Source organism: Coregonus clupeaformis, chromosome 3 (genome assembly GCF_020615455.1).
Source record: "Coregonus clupeaformis isolate EN_2021a chromosome 3, ASM2061545v1, whole genome shotgun sequence".
In the NCBI taxonomy this organism is placed as follows: domain Eukaryota; kingdom Metazoa; phylum Chordata; class Actinopteri; order Salmoniformes; family Salmonidae; genus Coregonus; species Coregonus clupeaformis.
The window spans coordinates 25,413,680-25,436,310 of record NC_059194.1 but is presented as its reverse complement, the minus strand read 5'-3'; the positions used below and the strand labels follow the sequence as shown (position 1 = coordinate 25,436,310).

The window sequence follows — 22,631 nt, the reverse complement described above, 5'->3', positions numbered from 1 at the left end:
TGGTTTCAATCATTTTTCCACCATTCATTTTTCCCATAGGGAATTTTAGAAACACTTAAAAAAGAAGGGCTGTGTTTCGTGTAGGCTTACCCTGGCGTGACGTTTTTATAACCATGTAAATCTCTCTCGGACAAGGTGACTTTTATCTATATTTAAAGGCTCTATTTTACTCTCTGATTCGAAAATGCCAATTAGCATCAAAGTAGACATCATGAAAGACTTCAAATCCCTACAAGCTCCTGCATCTCTAGCTGACACCTTTGCTAACAGGTATTGTGTCAATTTAAAAGTTGCACAAGACAGTTTACAAATTTGTCAATTTAAAGAAATGTAGCCAATTTATGAATTACTGAATTTAGCTAACATTTGATAGATAATCCAGAGATTCTTACCTTTGCCTCGATTCGGCAGTCTCGTCCAGATCATCATGGCATTTGTAGTTCCTTATGATGGCCACATTAGCAGCTAATTAGCATTTCATTTTTGTGGGGTAAATACAAGCGACTATATTGATAAAAGTCGCCTTGTCCTAGAGAGATTTACATGGTTATCAAAACGTCACGCCAGGGTAAGCCTGTATTAAACACAGCCCTTATTTATAAATGATTCTAAAAATCCACTATGGGAAAAATAAATGGTGGAAAAAACGATTGGAACCATTTCCTTGTATGACTGCTAAGTTTTATGGGTATTATGACTCATACTGTGGTACTCACTTGTACTCTCATATGTATTGATAGATTGGAAATACAGTGGGGAAAAAAAGTATTTAGTCAGCCACCAATTGTGCAAGTTCTCCCACTTAAAAAGATGAGGCCTGTAATTTTCATCATAGGTACACATCAACTATGACAGACAAAATGATAATTTTTTTATCCAGAAAATCACATTGTAGGATTTTTAATGAATTTATTTGCAAATTATGGTGGAAAATAAGTATTTGGTCACCTACAAACAAGCAAGATTTCTGGCTCTCACAGACCTGTAACTTCTTCTTTAAGAGGCTCCTCTGTCCTCCACTCGTTACCTGTATTAATGGCACCTGTTTGAACTTGTTATCAGTATAAAAGACACCTGTCCACAACCTCAAACAGTCACACTCCAAACTCCACTATGGCCAAGACCAAAGAGCTGTCAAAGGACACCAGAAACAAAATTGTAGACCTGCACCAGGCTGGGAAGAGTGCATCTGCAATAGGTAAGCAGCTTGGTTTGAAGAAATCAACTGTGGGAGCAATTATTAGGAAATGGAAGACATACAAGACCACTGATAATCTCCCTCGATCTGGGGCTCCACGCAAAGATCTCACCCCGTGGGGTCAAAATGATCACAAGAACGGTGAGCAAAAATCCCAGAACCACACGGGGGGACCTAGTGAATGACCTGCAGAGAGCTGGGACCAAAGTAACAAAGCCTACCATCAGTAACACACTACGCCGCCAGGGACTCAAATCCTGCAGTGCCAGAGGTGTCCCCCTGCTTAAGCCAGTACATGTCCAGGCCCGTCTGAAGTTTGCTAGAGTGCATTTGGATGATCCAGAAGAGGATTGGGAGAATGTCATATGGTCAGATGAAACCAAAATAGAACTTTTTGGTAAACACTCAACTCGTCGTGTTTGGAGGACAAAGAATGCTGAGTTGCATCCAAAGAACACCATACCTACAGTGGAGCATGGGGGTGGAAACATCGTGCTTTGGGGCTGTTTTTCTGCAAAGGGACCAGGACGACTGATCCGTGTAAAGGAAAGAATGAATGGGGCCATGTATCGTGAGATACTGAGTGAAAACCTCCTTCCATCAGCAAGGGCATTGAAGATTAAACGTGGCTGCGTCTTTCAGCATGACAATGATCCCAAACACATCGCCCGGGCAATGAAGGAGTGGCTTCGTAAGAAGCATTTCAAGGTCCTGGAGTGGCCTAGCCAGTCTCCAGATCTCAACCCCATAGAAAATCTTTGGAGGGAGTTGAAAGTCCGTGTTGCCCAGCGACAGCCCCAAAACATCACTGCTCTAGAGGAGATCTGCATGGAGGAATGGGCCAAAATACCAGCAACAGTGTGTGAAAACCTTGTGAAGACTTACAGAAAACGTTTGACCTGTGTCATTGCCAACAAAGGGTATATAACAAAGTATTGAGAAACTTTTGTTATTGACCAAATACTTATTTTCCACCATAATTTGCAAATAAATTCATAAAAAATCCTACAATGGGATTTTCTGGATTTTTTTTCCTCATTTTGTCTGTCATAGTTGACGTGTACCTATGAGGCCTCTCTCATCTTTTTAAGTGGGAGAACTTGCACAATTGGTGGCTGACTAAATACTTTTTTTCCCCACTGTAAGTGTCGTTGTCGTCATTGGCATTGTTATGGTTCTGTTGTGACTCGCCATTATTCCGTTATGACTACTTTATCACTGATGCGATAGTTATGCCATTTCATTCACATTTTCTTATTTTTCTCCCCTCTTTTGCCCCCTCTCATCCCACCTTCAGTTTATCGGCAGAGGAGTACAAGACTTTCCTGAAGGAGAAGGAGGAAAGGTTGAGAGCAGAGGCAGTAGCTGCAGAAGAGGCAGCATCCGTGAAGAAGAAATGAGATCCCCCCCCTATCCTACCTATGTATTTATACTGACTCTGTACCATACACATACCACTCACATACACACATTCTGAAATAACTATCATTTTGCTCTGTGTATTTCTAAGCAAAATAAACTTTTGTTATAATGAATGATTTTAAGTGTATGAGTGTATTTATGCCAGTTTTCTCAACAAGATTCATGTTTTGTCTCCAGAGTTGAATTATTTGTTTTAAGGAACGCATGTCCTCTCTCTATTGCCATCAAATCAAGCCCAAGCCACTGTATTAAAGGAATTTGTTATACAAATTGCTGCATCTTCTTTCGCTTGCAATCTATCAAAACTGAGTGTGTGTGGCTAATGACATTCTGGCTATGCTTCTAGAACCATATATTTGCATTCCCACCACAGCTTTGTACTCTTAACATGTTTGATGAGGGTTCAAGAAAGGAAGAGGACATTTTATGTGACACTTTAGTACAAGTACACCTCATTGTAACCTCAGTATCAGCAGCAGCTGGGTAAATGAGTTCAAAATTTTAAACGTGCACTACTTTTCCTGGCCACAAGATGACAGGAGATCGCCAAACTGCTCCATCTTCTCTGCTGCGCTCACATCCAGGAGGCTCACTGCAGTGACTGGTCTGGTGCTGGAACAAAATGTTCGGTTGCAGGGAACCAGCATGGTATGGCAGGGCTTTGTCTCTCCAGGTTCGGTTTTTAAGGTGTTAAAAATCTCATATTTGTACCCTGTTCCTGCAGCTCTGCTTCTGAGATTAGATTTGAGGGACCTGGGGGATGACTTTATTCTATATGTCAAAGGAGACGAGAGGGGGCAGGATTAATTTACACAGTAACATGGCAATGCCCATCAGTCATCTGATGATTTTACCCAAATGTACCCTCCATGATGTGAAGAGCACAGAGCTTGCACTGGGTACTAGTCAGTGATTGATAGTACGTGATTTATCCACCTGCTGTATAATTAGGTTCTGAAGCGTTATTTCTTCATAACTGTCCATTACACTCACTCTCTCCCTCTCTCCCATCTGAATTGGAGGCTGAGGAAAGAGGGGGCTGCTTGAATCAGAGCTCTGACAGGAATGCCTATATATGGAGTCTGACACCATCACAGGCACTGTCAGAGTAGCAGGTACATTGAGTGTGGGCAGCTGCTATTTGTAAAGAGGAGGGGGTCCTATTGTGTCTCTCTCAACGTCAGCGCAAGCACGCCTGCTTAAGTGGGAGGCCATCTGCGTGGTGAGAGAGCGAGCGCCTCGGTGTGGAGCGTGTGCATCAGTCTGAGTCAGATAGTGTCTCATACGGTCTCCTCGTGTGTGTGCGTCAGTGCTGTTGCTGAGCGGAGCTCACTCCAGGGGAAGAAACAGAGGAGAGAGGAAGGAGGAATGGGGGTGATGATGATGATCGTAGGGAGGAGGAGGAGGACTGACAGTGAAGACCGAGATCCAACCGCTTTAAGTGCACTTTAATATAAATGCATTTGTTTGACAACCAAATACAATTATCAGCAACACAAGAACACTGATCCACAATGTTCATTCTTCAATATATTATCATGTATATAGTCCATCTTAAACAATAGAAATGTCTCTGATATGTACAGACTGATGTATTCATACAAATGTACAAATGTGTACAACCCTTCAAAAAAACTGCATGTGCATATATCCACAGACGTAATGCTTTATGCATTGAACATCAATTATTTTTTTCAATATTACACATACAATAATATACCTACACATATGTTAAACTTAGCATTTAATAGCTAGAACGTAGGAATCAATCCTTTACTTGACCGTAGACAACTCTACGTTAGCATGTCGACACCATGGGAATAGTACCATTCTCAACCCGTGTCGCTTAGGAGGAACTGAATAGAAATAGCACCCCATCACACTATTTTCAGGTCATTTTTTAAAACAAAACTTCCATTTTTTTCCAACCCCTCTCAAAAAAGAAGAATCACATAGTCGTTCACATAGTTGTATTGTGTCTCACTACACGGTAACTCCATTCGAGCTATGATGTGACTGTCTGTCCATTGGTTAATGGACATGGAGAAAGAGTTCAGATAGAGTTCAGAGTTCAGCAGGCCATGGCCATGCCAGGCACACAGGAGCCGCTATAAACTGCTAGCATTGCAAATATTCATGCCGCAAGAAAATCCAGCATAGCTGCCCTTCAAGCCAAGCCCAAGAGAACGGTGACCTAAAGAGCCCACATTCAGAGTCTAATGTACAATGTGCTGGTCCTGTACACAACAGAACCACACACAGTTGTTGAGTAACTTCCAGACGATTTCCATTTGGCAACACCTTCTGGTAAATGCCGGAAACCTTCGTCATACGTTCCTGCTTGTGGACATTCCAAGATCTCTTGTCTTCACGTTTTGTATTGTATTTTCTTTGCACATCACATTGATACACAAGTTTGTAATGGAGAAATAACATGAAGTCAAATGTTTTAAAATGTGCAGCCGCAAACTCAAAGCTCAAAGTGTCTGAAGTATTAGGTTAGTTTGACTACAGTATTTGTACGTTTTGACATGGCCTTTAAGGCTATGACAAGAGAGGAATACCAGAAGGTCAGAGTAGAACTATGTGTCACTCTGGAAACTGAATATTGAGAATGTGAGAGAGGAAATCTTGTCCCCTTTTGTCAGCTACTGTCAGCAGTTGTACCAGGTCAGTAGAGATTTTGTGAACATAGACTTTCACCACATTTGTGATTTGGGTTTGCGTTGCTGCATTACAAGCAATAATGCTCTTAAGTAATTTCCCTATTGAAATATCAAGGAATGTATTCTTATTTTTTTGTTCACAACAGGTTTTTCACTATGAGTGAATACAAATGCGCGTCTGGAAGTTAAACTGCGCTTTACAAGGTCAGAGGTTTTGTTACGTCTCTGTCTGATCAAATCTTAAGCTCATGTTACAGAAAAGCTGTGAGGCACCAAATGGACCCAAAACTCAGTCAGTGGTGGGTCCATTCGGTTGGTAAATGTTGCACCATTATGTATATATTGCACCATTTGTTGAAATAGAAATACAGGAAGTAATAAATGAACAAAAATATGAAGTCAATCTTTGTTCTCAGTAGACATGTAGGAGTTAAAGTCCTTCAGTAGTATACATTATGTATATATTTATACACTTAAATCATTTTTACTTTTCAGTAAAATAGCTCCACAAAATATGACAATATGCCATACTTAATGAAGTAAGTCACAGACTTATTTTAGAACGGAGGAACACTTCCACTCCCATCTGAAAAACACAAGAGAGAAAGAGAAAGGGGCATTAGTCTGGTATGTTCAGGGTTAACACATATTCATCCATTTATCAAACAGAGAAAGACAGTAGAACAAGTGAACTAGATGATTCTCACCTTTGTGGAAGCACTGTGGCGGCTGGTGACACTGGAGTTGATACAACTCAGGTTGTTGACCCAAGCCGGGGGCGATCGAGGCACCTGCCCCAAACATGGGTTCCAGGGCGGCCAGCTCCTCCAGGAGGGACTGAGCGCAAGGCACGGCGGGTGTAGAGGGGTCGACGGGCGTGGAGGGGGCGGAGGTGGGGGAGGCAGTGAGTCGCAGGGGAGGGGATGCTGGGATGGAGGAGCAGGAGGACAGAGGTGATGACGCCACCTCGATCTCCATAGGCTCCTCTGCCAGCCCCTCCACTTCTGCCATCGCCCCAGCCTCGCCGGCCAACGTCACCCCGCACCCGGCCGTGGGGTTACAGTACGCCGATTGGACGCTACAGAAGTGGCTGACCCCCTCAAGGTGGGAGGGTGAGTGCCAGCACACTGGGTTGGGGGGAGAGGGCGGGTGGATGGAGGGGGTGGGGGAGAGGGGCGGAGGGGTGGAGAAGTCCTGGAGAAGGGCTTCTAAGATGCTCTCTTCAAACAGAGAGTCATCATCATGGAATATGGGGAAGTCCAGGCCTCTCCACGCTTTAACAGGGTAAAACTCTCCCAGCATGTGGATAGAGTCAACACCAGTGGTGTCTTGGGATGGGGAGAGGGAGGGGGAGGGAGGGGAGGAGGAGGGGGACATGGAAGGAGGGGATAGCTTGGATAAGAGAGGATCCAGGTAGAATCCCTCTGCTAAGGAGCTGATATGCTGAGCCAAGAGGGAGATTTCTGCTCTCTCCTTCTCCCTCTCTCTCTCCAGGGAGAAGAAAGAGAGACAGGGCTGTTTACCAGGGGAGGCCTCTGGGGTGAGGAGGCCCTCGAGGGGGTAGTGAAGGGGCCCTAAAGGGACATCTACATACAGGGGTCCCCGAACCTCAGGCAGGGTCATCACTGTGCAGTCCCCATCACCAGGGCTGTCAGGGGTGGGGGGTAGTTTCTCATAGAGAGAGCCACTGCAGGGATCACCAGGGAAGAACAGGTCGGTGGAGGGGCCAGTGAGGCACAGGGAGGAGGGAGGAGCAGGACTGGAGGCTGTGGTGGGTGGGGCGGGTGGGGCGGAGGGGGAGAGGGAGGTGGCAATGGAGGTGGTGGCTGTAGCTGTGGTGGTGGAGGGAGGGGGTGTGGTAGTGCCAGTGGGGTCGAAGCTAAAGAGGGGCTCGCCGGACAGGAAGCTGCCCCCGCCCAGCTGGGGTGTGTAGGGGGGCGTGCACACAAACTCTTTGGTCTGCTGCTCCTGGGAGGTGGGCACTGGGGGGAGGGGCAGGGGAAAGGCAGGCAGCGGAGGTTCGAGCTGGAAGGAGGGGGGCAGGAGAATGTTCTGAGTGAGGAAGTCCAGGTCTGCTACCGTGGCAACGGTAACCGGGGTGGGGGAGGAGGCAGCAGATGGGCTTTGGACAGGGGCAGGCATCTGCTGCTGCTGCTGGAAGAAGCTCTCCTCCTCAATAGAGGAAATACTAGAGCGAGGGTCGCCCTCCACTTGCATGGGCTCAGTGGTGGCGCCACCTGTCTCATCGGAGGAGCCCACACTGGACACAGTCATGCTGAAGTCAAAGGACTGGGCTGAGAGGCCACTGCTGCTGGGGGTGAAGACTTGGTCTGGGCTGGACAGGCTCAGGCTGTCCTGGCGGGAGGTACTGGTACTCAGTACCAGGGTCAGCTGGGTCTGCTCTGTGCTCAGCTGCTGTCTCACCGACCACGCCTCCGCCTCACTGAGAGAGAAACAGAAAGAGAGAGAGATGGAGATGGTTAGTAAGATTCCCTTGTGCTTATTGCAATCAGTCATGTCCTTTATATCTATTGACGATGTGTCATGATGATCTGTCATAGGGTAGAGCTAGTACCTAAGGATGTAGTTGTTGCTGCTGATGGGGCTGTCTCCTGCCTCCAGCTGCAGTACCATGTAGAGCCAGACCCAGGACTGGTCTGCAGACTCCACCCGTACCACCATCTCAGATCTACCTTCTCCTCCCTCTCTCACTATGGGGGGAAAAAAGAGGGAACATCGACATCAGACATCATGGTGTAAGTGGATACAGTATAATTGTGTGGTTGTTGTGTGGTATCACTGAATTGGTACTTACACAGGCTGCAATGCTGAGCAGAGGCGTGTGACAGGTCCTGTGGGTGGAGGAGGCTGTACCAGGAGCGAGACCTCAGGGCTGACACATCAAGGCCTAGGTAAACACTGACACTGCAGGGAAGATGGAGAGAAGACATGGTAAGTTTATGCTATTTCATAACTATAGTATCACTCAGAAGATCTAATGCAACAGTTGGCGCTGCCTTGTTAGTGGGTGTGACCTCACCTGTCCTGTGCGTTCTGGAGCCTCATGTCTCGGCTGTGTTGAGACTGGAACGAGGCTAGGAAGAAGTTGTTCTCCGCAGCAGGAGGGATCAGAGCAGGAACCTGGTCCCCCCCAGGGCCAGAGCGGGTGGGGATGGCCTCCAAAGGGGAACAGAAGCACATCCAAACGAGGTTGGATGTCCAGTAGGAGCTAGGGGTGGTAGAGGAGGAGGGAGGGGACAGGCAGCGCGCCCGGATCAGAACCAGCTTGTTCCCAGCACTCTGCCTGCGCACCGACTTCGAAGTGTTGAAACGACAACGGAATAGACGATCTGAGAGAAAGAAGAGGCAAGGAGGGATTGTGAATATCAAAAATGATCTGAGTGATATAAATGCAAGCCATTGGTAACGCTTTTCTGTACCATTGGAAATATAGAGGCGTGTCTTACCTGTGTCAGGTGACGTAGGAGGGGCCAGGTTGGTCCTCATTATGAAGTGGTCAGTAGGGTCAATGATATCATACACACTGTCACCCTGGGCAACCAAATCCACCTGAAAGATAGAGAAAGAGGAGTTCATATTAAGCATATTGTCATTAAATTTGTATTAACTTACTAGCTTGATATTTAGACATGATATGGTCTCCCGTGGACTCACCATGGAGTGGCCGAGGTGCTCTGAGACGCTGTCTGACAGGTAGAGCAGCTTGCCTTCCCCGGTCAACAGGAGCAGAAACCCAGGTATCTCCTGCACCAGCTCTGACAGCTCGTGGAAAGACAGGAACCTCGCGCTTTCCTCGAGACTGCCAGCAGATCCCGATTCTAAAAACAAAATATTATGAAAAATATATATATATGTGTTTCTGTCATCATAGCATCATAACACCAATGCAACGGTTCTGCTCCCTGCAATAGCTATAGAACAAGCGCATTAGATTTCAGTACCACGGACAGCGATAGACGTGTTTCAGAACTGGATAGCAACACACAGTTCTAAAAGGGTTTTTCACGCCAGAACTTCAAGCAAAACACGATAATGTTCCATTATATGTATTCCTAAACAACATAATTCACATGTAGACATGAAGTTCATCAACTGTTTCCTTCGACAAGACATATGGCACCTGTTGATTCAACGCATAAAGTTCACCGTAGCATGCCACTAGCTCAGACAGATTGAAGCAACAGTCCGTCAGTATATGTTTCATTGACATTTTTTTTGTTGTTGCTATGTATAAACAGGTGGATTATACACTGAGTTTGAACTTGTCGATTATAAACTAAATCGGGGCTTACCTTGAGAGAAGAAGACCGATTTCCTGGTGTACATGCTGGCAAGGGACATGATATGTAGGTATGAGAGTCGTGCCTTGTCCGCATCGGAGATGGGAAGCAAGTCCTTCAGGTTCCGAATCTCCGCGTTGATTTGGTCCCTCCTAGCCTTTGACGCTCCCTTGGTTGATCGATACATTGTAGCCGGTTATAGTGGTTGACTAAATTCCGTGCAGTTGAAATTGAAACTCAACGGAGTAGTTTTGACCGTTGCGTCAGATGAGGTCTGGGTATCTTTCCCTCAAGATGAGGTGTCAGAGATGGGCTAGTAGTAATAACCTTGTCTTAGTACTATTGGACTTTCATCTCAGCTAGTTCCAGAGTAAGGCTTCAGACCTTCTCCTATCAGTTCTTTTTTCCTCTTCGGTTCCGCCACAGCGTCCAGCAAGGTTGCTGGCTAGCCGTAGAATGTATCTCCCCCCGTTCAGAGTGTGAGTGATTCGGCGGCTGTAGTAGCCGTCTCTCGCCCAGATGTCCGGATCCCGTAAATCTGGTGGAGGGACTCTGCTCTCGAGTAAGTTATATAGGCTGGGATTCCGGTGATGAAGGGGGGCTCCCAACGCGCCAACACCGACGTAGTAGGGAGAGGGGGGGCTAGAGGGAAGTGTGGACGAGGGGGATTCAATGTTAGCAATGGTGAAATTCTCTACCTCTGCCTGCTCCCCCTCCCGCTCATACCCTCTCCTTTTGGTGACTCTTTTCTGACGTCAGCCCTTCCCTCTACCCAGTGATGACGTTGGTTTGATTTCGGGAGCTCCGGCGACGCAAAAAGCCCGATTTGGACAAAACCGAGGAATGGGCGGAGACAAACGTAAAACGGCGGAGTCACCGGACCACCGTGTACTGGGGGGAGGGGAGACTGTGTGTTTCTATGTCTGGCACCCGAGGAACAATTTATCCTCTCTGAAAATTAATAACTCCTAATATAGTGTAGGCTATGTTATCAGTAGCCTACATGATGCAAATGGGTATGTGACTAGCCAAACTGGCTCATAATATGTTTCTGTAATTATGAGATAATGAAGGATGCGATGCATTTCGTAAAACTGTCCATCGTCGATCTCTAGGGTAACACATGCAGATGCATGCCAACGTTATCCATTAAATATGTTCCAGCGAAAAGATAGTCTAGCATGGGTGGAAGTCTGCTTGAGGGAGAAACGCGGGGCAGAGTTACAGCACCAAATTCAGTCGCTTTTTATGAATGGAATCTACCATTCTGACTGTAATTCAGTTGTCAGGCAGCGCAGTGCCTCCAGCGCTAACGCGCAAAGACAAGGGAGAGGGTGTCGGTAATCCTAAAGAGCATACTGTAGGAGAGACATAGGCTAATCGCGCTGTATAGCCTATATCTTACATAAACTGCAACATCCTTCCTTATAAGGCAATTTGAGCGGAATGTGTAGCTAAGGGTGATGCTGAGCTATGTCTAGTCTATGCATCGAAACCTGGCTGGTTGTGGGTCTTCTGGTTGAAAACCTTAGGCTATGTGTGAATTGCAGCCAAACGGGGATTTATTTGTGAAATAAACATTTTCACAGGTTACAGTTTTATCTTATTTACAAGCACCCATGTTTGTATTCTGCAGAGTTTATTGGCTTTGATGAGATACATATCCCAACAAGGTGATCAGAGCCTAACCCGTTCTCTATGGGCTTTTCAGTTAGAACAGATAAGACTAGAGTTTGATCTTGCCCAAAATACATCCTCTTCAATTAAACTATCATATAAAACGTCGCCTAAATCATAGTCTTGGAAGGCTTGGGGATGGAGGCTGTGCAGCAGTCATTCTTATCTACGTGTAAAAATCTGTGACAGACGACAGTCGGATCCAGTAAATTGTGGAAGCTCAATTTGAGATGAAATTTGATGTTTTCTGAAATTATTTGAAAGGAACTGTATGAAGGTATGTTGCAACAATTTTGCCATGTTGTTCTTACTACGTGTTAAAGTTGAGCAAATAGTCTATGTGATACTTGAAGCATACAAACTGTTTTGTAGTCTTACATATATTTTATTGGATACTCGAAGTGTACACACGCACATACACACACACACACACACGCACACTTGTTGCAAACAGTGCTTGAGTGCGGAGATGAATCTCGTCGTTTCTATAAATAGCTCTCACCCGTGAATGACACATGCACTCAGTGGCGCACCCCAGCTTACATCTCCAATTGTCCCCATTTTTACTCAGTTTCTTCCTGTTTTTAGACAGATGTTTTTGTTTGAGGCTCAAAATAGACATATATTTACGTGTCACGCGTCTAACATGTTGCATGTCCACAAACTTTCACGATTTCACGGACTGCCAACTCCCTAAGGGCGAGTTTCTCATTAATGTGGTCCATTTGGAAATATGCCATCACACAACAAAGCAACCTTCCCTCTCCCCACAAACGCTTTAGAGCGACCGCTATATATTTCAGCACCATGGACAGCGACAGAGCTGTTTAAGCACTCCGTGGAGATTCACTGCTCTCTAATAGCATTTATTATGCCTAAACATTAAAAGAAACACGAGCATGATCCTCTTTATGTATTCATAAACAGCAATGTTCACATAAAGCGATGAAGTTCATCAAATGTTGCGTTCTGCAAGGCATATGTACGATCCAATGAATCTGCATTACATCATTGGTCCTCTCTATTCATACCTTGCCTTCCCCTATTAGACTATTGACCTGTGTTGTTGTATTGTGGATAAAATCACAGACAGTTCTCTGAATGAAGATAACTACAACCACTATGTTCAGCGCTGGGTAGAGTGAAAAGTGATTTTTCTCCCATGTAAGTTGTTACGGTGGTAGGCGTAGGTGTCCCGCGTCCAGAAATGTTTGAGAAATGTTTGAAGAATCTATGCTCTGGTCTTTTGGCTACTATGGATTTTTCCTCCAATATAAGATCTTAGGAAGTCATTTTTGGATCACAACTATTCAAAACACATTTAATAGCTATTTCTATCCCACAATTCACCCATAATAGTAGTAATCTCTATGCATGTGCTCTCAGAGTTAAAGTACACATAGGCCTACACTCAAAGTTGTTTTTTCCGCCCGGCAGTCCAAGAAGCACTTAAAGTGTCCCACACACTGTGTTGGCTCAGCAGTGGCCCAGACAAATGGCCATCATTTCCATTATTGTGCTTGTCATTATAATGGCAGCCATTATGAGATGGGCCTTTGTAGGTATCACTGGTGGGTGGGAGACGTGAACCAGAGACAGAAGAGGAAGCGAGACACTTCACTCGCTTCCATTCTTCTGGTTCATACAGTCAATGAACTACGCAGACCAGACCAGCTGCTAATGCATTGGTGCCCATGGGAGAGCCACCCCTTAAGCAGACCGGAACTATGACATTTTTATCAATGGTAAACAGCCTGAGTGGGACATCTTCACCATCTTTGACGGGAACATGGCTGTGGCCAGGCAGTTGTGAGAGGGGAAGAGGGTCACAGGGATGACTGGCCTGTCTCTTTGAGAGGACTTCCATTAGGCCATCTCATTTTCTCAATGACAGACAGTGATGCCTCCACATTGACACACTAACACATAAATAATGCACACCTGCATAACAAATGCATAACTTCTAGATAAAGAACAAGTTGTAGCCTAGGTGTTGGTTACATGAACTGCAGTCCTACACTGACATGTTTAAAGGGCCAAATGGTTCGGCTTCACCCATGTCAACAGGTGTCTCTCAGCAGTTTGCACAGTGTAAATATAATATGGAGAATGTGTTGATTATCTGATGGAAAGCAAACAGTATGTACTGCAATCTCTCTGGTCATCTGACCTAAGGAAATAGTTTGTAGCTCACCTGTCTTCTCAGAATTATTGTTTAACCAAGTATTTTTTTTAATCTAACCATGAAACCTGGGAGAAATGTTATGTTTTGGTATGAATTGTTAGATAACAGTAGTTGTTAGAAAAGCAATTACTCTTACTGCCATCGATTATTGTTACTGAAATAGAGATAGAGATATCTATAGAGCTAGAGAGTTATCTTTATACCAAATTGAAATTATAGTGCATTATGTCTCACCTTCTCTGGGAAAGGAGAGTATTTTGAGGAAAAACACTTACCAGACGCTTTAATCCAAGGCCACTTACAGTCATGCGTGCATACATTTTACCTATGGGTGATCCCGGGAATCGAACCCACTACTCTGGCATTACAATAGCCATCCTCTACCAACTGAGCTACAAAGGACCACATAAATTTTTTGGGGGGGGGAAGACAATATGCACCTCTCATAGCATAGGTGAAGGATACTCGTCCTTTTCCTTAAGACTCTTTCTTTTCACTGGTGTTTATTTTTACACCCAGAGAATCAAGTTCTGCGCTCCGCTTCTTGAAAGAAAGGAGCTAATCTGTCGCCTAGCAACACCTCCCACTCATGCGTCGAAGCGCGAGCGAGAGAAGACTTTGGAGAGAGGGAAGGAAGGAGTGTTGATGAAAGAGACTGAGGGACGTACATAGAGGTTTAGGGCTACAGATATTAAGATCAGGTATGATGAGTTGGAATATTGACGTAGGACAACCTGAGTCTAATAGGACAGAAGACAGCGAGATGGCTGGACAATCTGAGACATGCGTGGTAGCCAGAGCGTGTGTGTGGTTATTAGCCAGTGTGACACCATACACTTTTATCGTACAATGCTATAGCTTCAAGTAGGCTTTGTTTGTGCATGCTTTCACATGTATAGCATGCAGGTATAGTTGTTTCACACATCTTCTGCATGTTTGTCTGGTGTGAATGCATCCAGATTCATAGACAGTACTAACCAGCAGAAGTGAAGCGAACAAACGCCCACACACACCCACTCTCTGCTTCCAATCCCCCATCCTCCCTCAGCCCCCCTCTCTGCCTCTGTTGATGATGACGCTATCAGAGCCTGTAACCTTGTACTTTTTTCTTTTTTCTAGTACTCAGTTTATTTTTAGAACTTTGGTCTCAGAAGAGGGGGAGCAGTCGACTAGTGCTGGGGGTGTCAAGCTCACCCTCTCTACCCCCTCCCCTGATGTTATTTGGACTATCCGAACCCACAGGGAATCACAAGGACAATAGTTCTGATTATATAGTTTGAATGAAAAGATAGAGAGGTATTTTCCATTCTTCATTCTTCCACCATCATAAAGCGTCTTACAAATAAGACTTTCTTGATACATTTCATGGTAAAAATGGGTGTAAGCATGATTAGTCAACATTATTAAATTCTATAAAGACCATCAATATGATTGTTAGCATTGGGATGAGCACTGACATAAATGAGCAAAAATGTTCCCCTGTATTGTGATTTAATTGATCATGTGCAATCCACATTGTGTTATAATATGTAATATGAAATGTATATGTACATATTATGTAAAAGCATCACACTGTTACATACCACCACAGACCATAGAAATATATTTCTATATATTTCTATGCCACAGACATTCTCATCCTCTCTGTCTCTCTTTCTCCATTTTTAGTAAGTTGGTGCTGATGCTGGGTTGCTATGGTGTTGTGATGTAGATTTGTGACATCATCAGAGACCTCCTAGCAGCAGTTCTTTTTCCATTCACCCTCTGTCAGTCTTTCTCTCTCTATCTTGCACTTATTTTGGACAATAGGTTAGGAATGGATAGACATGCAGTGGACCAGAGATGATTGTGTACTTTCTTATTGACAAGAAATCAGATTTTCACTAAATAGTGCAAGAGAGTTGGGAGGAGGGGGGACAAAAAGGGGAAGACAATTAACATTTCCTTAATGTTTTTTCTTCCATTTCCTGTAAAAAAAATGTTTGAAGTTAGGCAAAGACAAATAATCAATATTGGCGATATGTTGCAGAATTGTTAATGGGGGAGTGATTGTATGTAGTCAGAGAGGAACCAGTACAGACAGGGGAAAAGAGCGAGTGAGGAAGGAAGAGAGGTACTAAAGTGCCCTTAATTTTGGCTTTAGAATGAAGATCCCATCTATCCTTTATTTATTTGGGTTCGATTTCTTCCACTGAGCCTCTCTCTAAGCATGTGTACTCCTTTTGGTTCATTGACCAGATTCTTTTTCAATTTGTCATAATTTTGGATAACAATAGTGCAGTGAATGCAGTGATAACCACATTGCTATTTGTCCAGTTCAATCACACACTTACTCATTCACACAGAACATTCTGTATTTTTAGCAGGTTGCCGTTTATTCCCCCCCTCTCTCTTTCTCTTTCTCCCTGGTTCATTGATGTTGCCCTGATCAGATGCATGAATGGACTGAGTCAATTACCTGTCATCCCCCTGCTCTCCTCCCTGTTGACAAAAATCACAGTACCCACATGCTCTCCTATGAGCTTAACATTGCATATAGGCATCTTATAATGATGACTTACCCTTTAACTCGTTCTATCCATCAGCACCCTTCTCTCTCCAACCTGCTTATCATTGCCATTATGTTTTATAACTGATATTATGGTGGAAGTGATCAAACCTGAGAAATAATCACTTTAGAGTTGGATACTAATTTGGCCATTGATCATGGCAAGGATGTTGGTGTTGTGTTGTGTTTGTACAACAGCCAATATGGGCATTTACAACACTGTCAAAGGGTATCAGAATCGTTTGGCAGAACTAAGGGGTGTCCAGTTGGTGCGTGGGAGACTGGCATTCGTTCATTCTGGAGAGGTGCGCCTCTCATCCCTATTGATAGACTACTGATTTGTGTAGGCAACGTGCAAATTACAAAAAAGTTGCATCATCTTTTTAGTGACATTTTTAACATGGTCTCCAAATCCATGGTGAAATTTCCAGGGGGAATATATGGACATCCAAGCCAGCGATTTGTTGAGGTATCAACTGTACGTTTGCACTCCGTCAAAATGCACTTCAGCTTCCTTTCAATTACATAGCTTTCATAACAATTTTTTCTTTTCTGTTATGTCTTCCTGTATAGCGGAACATTCTTTGAGCTCGAGCCCTTTTGCTCCATACGCCCACGTGTCCATAGCAACACGTTGTCGTATCTTAGTAACCACGTTTACGCACCTAGTAAAGAAATGGAAGGTGGGGTAAATATGGAATGGGTTATTATTCAAAGAGACCACTATGAAGGTTGGAAGTATTTGCAACATTTAATATCTGACCATGTGAGGGAAAGGGAGAAAAGTTATGAAAACCTTTTCTCAAACCAGTGAGAAAACAAGAGAGATGCAGAAATGTGTGGGAATAAAACTAAACATCCACTCACAGGTCCCTAGTTACATAACTGTATGGATCTCAAATTCACTGGTGTATTGTAGAATCTTAGGGGGTACTTTTTTAAAATAGAGATTCTATATGTAATTCTATGGTCTTTTTCTCCATCTAGCTGGTTCCAATCCCCTACACTGGACAGCTGTGCACATGGCCTTTTAATGCATTGGTCCATTAACTTCATTGAGATATTCAACAGTGTTCAGGATGTTACACTGACCTCGTGTAATTAACATATCCAGCAATTAAATCACTAATTGGATAAAGGTGATGAGCTAATCGGTAACAAATTAGGGAGATGACTTGTTGTTAATGTTATTTGTAAACCCTAGGATATGTGGTATCTAGAGGTCAATTCAATTATCTACAAACGAATAGCGCAATTACCTCTCACCAACTGGTCTATCATAGAGCCTGTTTCTCTATTTGACCTCACAGATCCATTCATGGCTGCCTAACTTCATGAGGTTTGGGTACAGATGAATGCACGTCTACTAAATAAGTGAATGCCCATTCAATTCATCCGGTAACATTTATTTACCTGGTTGTTATTTTTAGATAACTATTCGTGATCGTTGTTAGCTATTTGTGTATTGTTGTCATTTTGGGTATCTCTATATAGTAGCACTCTCTCTATATATATACAGGGGCATAGAGACCCCAAAATAGAATCAACATTTCCTGTCCCACCCCCCTACTCATTCGGAGTTGTTTGTTTGTGTTGTCATATGTAACAACTATTATTGATGACACTCACGGATTCCACAGCACTCTCCTGATTTTATTAATGGACTCATTTCAATGATAGGGCAGGGGCTGAGGGCAATGACACTAATTTACCTAGACTGAGTTCCCTTCCTCCCCTATTGATACAAATATTCACAACCACAGTGGTTAAAGAGAGAATGAGAGTGAAATAAGTTGTGTTATCCAATTAAGTTGAAAGGCTTTGTTCTATTTTGCTTCTGAGGGTTTGTGCACAGAAGATGGTATCTTAGCAATTATGCATAGTTGGAGTTTATGCATTTACCCTGGGTACAGAGCAGGTTATGTGAGTTATAGGGCACTCAAGAATTTACAACATGACAGGCTTCTCCTAGATCTTCCCTTGGATGTCATCTCTGGGCTAGTGATTATATTAGGGTCATTCCACAAAATTAAATAAGATCAAAAATGGACATTTTATTTCACCTAATTTTAATAAAGAGCACATGTTCAACTTAATAAAAAACACGCTAAGCCATCTCAAGAGAAAAAATAAAAAAGACTATAGTGCCAAAAACAGTAACAGGGTTGATCGTAACAGGGTTGACGATTATTTAATCTTAAATCAGCCATAAATCCCCTTGTTACAGGAGGAATGGAAGCTCGTTGTGTGAAACGCTCAGTTTTCCACCACAAAACACCAGAAAATGGCCAAAAAAATTCGATCCAGCTCACCTGCTTTTACACTATGATTTGACTATTAGATGTTCAATGTTTCTTTAGAAAAAATGTTTAAAAGGAATAGTTTTATCATATTAAAATGAGAGTTCAGTTCACGTAACAGGGTTAACCTTAAAATGAGGGACATTTTTTTTCTTCTTTTTTACCTTGTGTGTGTATCCATAGTGCCTCTAATCACATCTTCAGAAATGACTTTGTCAAAGCACAATTTCTACTTAAAATATCAAAGGGACTCAAAAGGGACCCATTTCGTGGAACAACCCATTACCGTCCCATTGACTGCCACCCCCACACCCGGCCCAGCCCACGGTGGAAGGCTTGCCCAGGAAAATAAGATCATATCTGGGTGGAAGTGCCAAAGAGAGGCCCACTGTTCCGCTCCCTACTGCCACCTCAAACACTGCTCCCGTCTGCATACACACTCATACCCTGGCACACACACACACACTCACACTCTTATTACGCATACATAAACAAACACCCTCGCACATACACATGCCCTTGTGCGTACACACACACAACATAGTGCCATCCTCCCCCGTGCCCACTGTGCGGGTACAGTACAGTCTGATCCCATTTCACTCAGGTCATTTCCTTGTCTCAGTGCCAACAGGAAATGCCATGGGACTTGTACCACTCTGTTCCTCCCCTGTAACCCACACACTCCTCCCACATACACCACTCTCCCCTCCTCCATACCCGGCAACACCATCATGTTGTTAACTATGATCTGACCACTAAGCCCTCAGCTAAGGCTAACATACTGATGCCATATGTTTGGTGTGTGTTAATGTACACTACGTGGCCAAAAGTATGTGGACACCTGCTTGTCAAACATCTCATTCCAAAATCATGGGCATTAGTATGGAGTTGGTCCCCCCCTTTGCTGCTATAACAGCCTCCACTCTTCTGGGAAGGCTTTTCACTAGATGTTGGAACATTGCTGCGGGGACTTCCATTCAGCCACAAGAGCATTAGTGAGGTCGGGCACTGATATTGGGCGATTAGGCCTGGCTCGCAGCCCCAGACCATTATTCCTCATCCACCAAACTTTACAGTTGGCACTATGCATTGGGGCAGGTAGCATTCTCCTGGCATCTGCCAAATCCAGATTCGCCTGTCGGATGGTGAAGCATGATTCATCACTCCAGAGAACGCGTTTCCACTGCTCCAAAGTTAAGACAAAATTAGAGCCTGCAGAACTTGCTTTTTGGAGTGTGGTGTCAAAAAAGCAGAGCATCTCTTTATTATGGACAGACCTCTCCCCATCTTTACAATCATTGAATCTATATGTTTTGACCATGACAGTTTGCAATCTAAGGTAACGCCAAGTAATTTAGTCTCCTCAACTTGTTCAACAGCCACACCATTCATTACCAGATTCAGCTGAGGTCTAGAACTTAGGGAATGATTTGTACCAAATACAATGCTCTTAGTTTTAGAGATGTTCAGGACCATTACTGGCCAACCTTTCCAAAACAGACTGCAACTCTTTGTTAAGGGGTTCAGTGACTTCATTAGCTGTGGTTGCTGATGTGTATATGGTTGAATCATCAGCATACATGGACACACATGCTTTGTTTAATGCCAGTGGCAGGTCCTAGAGAGCTGCCCTGCTGTACACCACACTTGTTTGACATTAGAGAAGCTTCCATTAAAGAAAACCCTTTGAGTTCTATTAGATAGATAGCTCTGAATCCACGATATGGCAGAGGTTGAAAAGCAACAGGTTATGGTCAATAACATCAAAGGCTGCACTGAAATATAACAGTACAGCTCCCACAATCTTCTTATTATCAATTTCTTTCCACCAATCATCTGTCATTTGTGTCAGTGCAGTACACGTTGAGTGCCCTTCTCTATAAGCATGCTGAAAGTCTGTTATTAATGTGTTTACAAATAAATAGCATTGTATTTCGTCAAACACCATTTTTCCAACAGTTTGCTAAGAGCTGACAGCAAGCTTATAGGTCTGCTGTTAGAACCAGTAAAGGCCGCTTTACCACTTTTAGGTAGTCGGAACTACTTTGGCTACCCTGCAGGCCTGAGGACAAATAGGAGTGGTAATAGAGTCAGCTACCATCCTCAGCAGCTTTCCATCTAAATTGTCAATGCCAGGAGGTTTGTCATTATTAATCGATAACAATACTTTTTCTAACTCTCCCATACTAACTTTACAAATTTCAAACTTGCAATGCTTTTCTTTCATTATTTGTTTTTTTTATGCATGAATACGATGGCTCACTGTTCATTGCTTGCATTTCCTGCCTAAGTTTGCCCACTTTACCAATTAAAATAATTGGCAACATCAAATGGTTTTGTGATGAATAAGTCAACTGATTCGATGAAAGATGGAATTGAATTTGTCTTTCTGCCCCTAATTTCATTTAAAGTACTCTAACCAATTACAGCCCTCTAACCAATAGTACTATTATGGGTGTTTTTCTGCGTTATTTGTAATTTATTTTGTACATAATGTTTCTGCCATCGTCTCTTATAACCAAAAATAGCTTCTGGATATCAGGACAGCGATTACTCAAATCGTATTGGACGAATAATTTTTCTTCAATGAGGCGGCCGCGAAGGATATCCTACAGACACCCGACAAGGCCTAAATCCCCGTCATTCGCATGAGGAAGAGACGGAGATATCGTGGACGTAGGTCGGGGTGCCTTGTAAGGATCCGACGGGCGAGCGAGTAAACTGCCGCTCCCATCAATCCTATTAGCCAATCTTCAATCATTGGAAAATAAATTGGATGACCTAAGATTACGGTTATCCTACCAACGGGACATTAAAAACTGTAATATCTTATGTTTCACCGAGTCGTGGCTGAACGACTGACATGGATAACATACAGCTAGCGGGCTATACGCTACATCGGCAGGATAGAACGGCTGACTCCGGTAAGACAAGGGGTGGCGGTCTGTGTATATTTGTAAACAACAGCTGGTGCACAAAATCAAATACTAAGGAAGTCTCGAGGTTTTGCTCGCCTGAGGTAGAGCATCTTATGATAAGCTGTAGACCACACTATTTACCAAGAGAGTTTTCATCTATATTTTTCATAGCTGTCTATTTACCACCACAAACCAATGCTGGCATTAAGATTGCACTGAATGAGCTGTATAAGGCCATAAGTCAACAGGAAAACGCTCATCCAGAGGCAGCGCTCCTAGTGGCCGGGGACTTTAATGCAGGGAAACTTAAATCCGTTCTACCTCATTTCTACCAGCATGTTAAATGTGCAACCAGAGAAAAAAAAATTATAGACCACCTTTACTCCACACACAGAGACGCATACAAAGCTCTCCCTCGCCCTCCATTTGGCAAATCTGACCATAACTCTATCCTCCTGATTCCTGCTTATAAGCAAAAACTAAAGCAGGAAGCACCAGTGACTCGGTTAATAAAAAAGTGGTCAGATGACGCAGATGCTAAGCTACAGGACTGTTTTGCTAGCACAGACTGGAACATGTTCCGGGATTCTTCAGATAGCATTGAGGAGTACACCACATCAGTCACTGGCTTCATCAATAAGTGCATCGATGATGTCGTCCCCACAGTGACCGTACGTACATACTCCAACCAGAAGCCATGGATTACAGGAAACATCCGCACTGAGCTAAAGGGTAGAGCTGCCGCTTTCAAGGAGCGGGACTCTAACCCGGACGCTTATAAGAAATCCCACTATGCCCTCCGACGAACCATCAAACAGGCAAAGAGTCAATACAGGACTATGATTGAATCGTACTACACCGGCTCTGACGCTAGTCGGATGTGGCAGGGCTTGAAAACTATTACAGACTACAAAGGGAAGCACAGCCGCGAGCTTCCCAGTGACACAAGCCTACCAGACGAGCTAAACCACTTCTATGCTCGCTTCGAGGCAAGCAACACTGAAGCGTGCATGAGAGCACCAGCTGTTCCGGATGACTATGTGATCACGCTCTCCGTAGCTGATGTGAGTAAGACTTTCAACATTCACAAGGCCGCAGGGCCAGACGGATTACCAGGACGTGTACTCCGAGCATGTGCTGACCAACTGGCAAGTGTCTTCACTGACATTTTCAACATGTCCCTGACTGAGTCTGTAATACCAACATGTTTCAAGCAGACCACCATAGGACACTAAGATAACCTGCCTAAATGACTAAATTTGCATACTGCCCCAACAGATCCACAGATGATGCAATCTCTATTGCACTCCACACTGCCCTTTCCCACCTGGACAAGAGGAACACCTATGTGAGAATGCTATTCATTGACTACAGCTCAGCATTCAACACCATAGTGCCCTCAAAGCTCATCACTAA

General features: G+C 43.9%; 2 protein-coding genes across 2 annotated transcripts in view; one reads left to right on the top strand and one right to left on the bottom strand.

Moving 5' to 3' along the window:
- LOC121542897 (39S ribosomal protein L11, mitochondrial) overlaps positions 1 to 2,733 on the top strand; it is a 49,611-nt gene extending 46,878 nt beyond the window's left edge. The window contains exon 6 of the mRNA XM_041852506.2: positions 2,496 to 2,733. Coding sequence (XP_041708440.2) covers positions 2,496 to 2,598 — 103 coding nt within the window. The 3' untranslated portion in view covers positions 2,599 to 2,733. The remainder of the gene's footprint in view (positions 1 to 2,495) is intronic.
- A 1,320-nt stretch (positions 2,734 to 4,053) lies between these two features.
- LOC121546540 (neuronal PAS domain-containing protein 4A-like) lies at positions 4,054 to 9,774 on the bottom strand. Its single transcript, XM_041857797.2, has 8 exons — positions 9,600 to 9,774; positions 8,962 to 9,125; positions 8,754 to 8,856; positions 8,327 to 8,636; positions 8,102 to 8,211; positions 7,862 to 7,997; positions 5,994 to 7,729; positions 4,054 to 5,872 (listed from the first exon to the last, which is right to left on the bottom strand). The coding sequence occupies exons 1-8, from the start codon at positions 9,772 to 9,774 to the stop codon at positions 5,844 to 5,846; spliced, it is 2,763 nt and encodes a 920-aa protein (XP_041713731.2). The 3' UTR covers positions 4,054 to 5,843.
- Between the last annotated feature and the right edge of the window lie 12,857 nt (positions 9,775 to 22,631).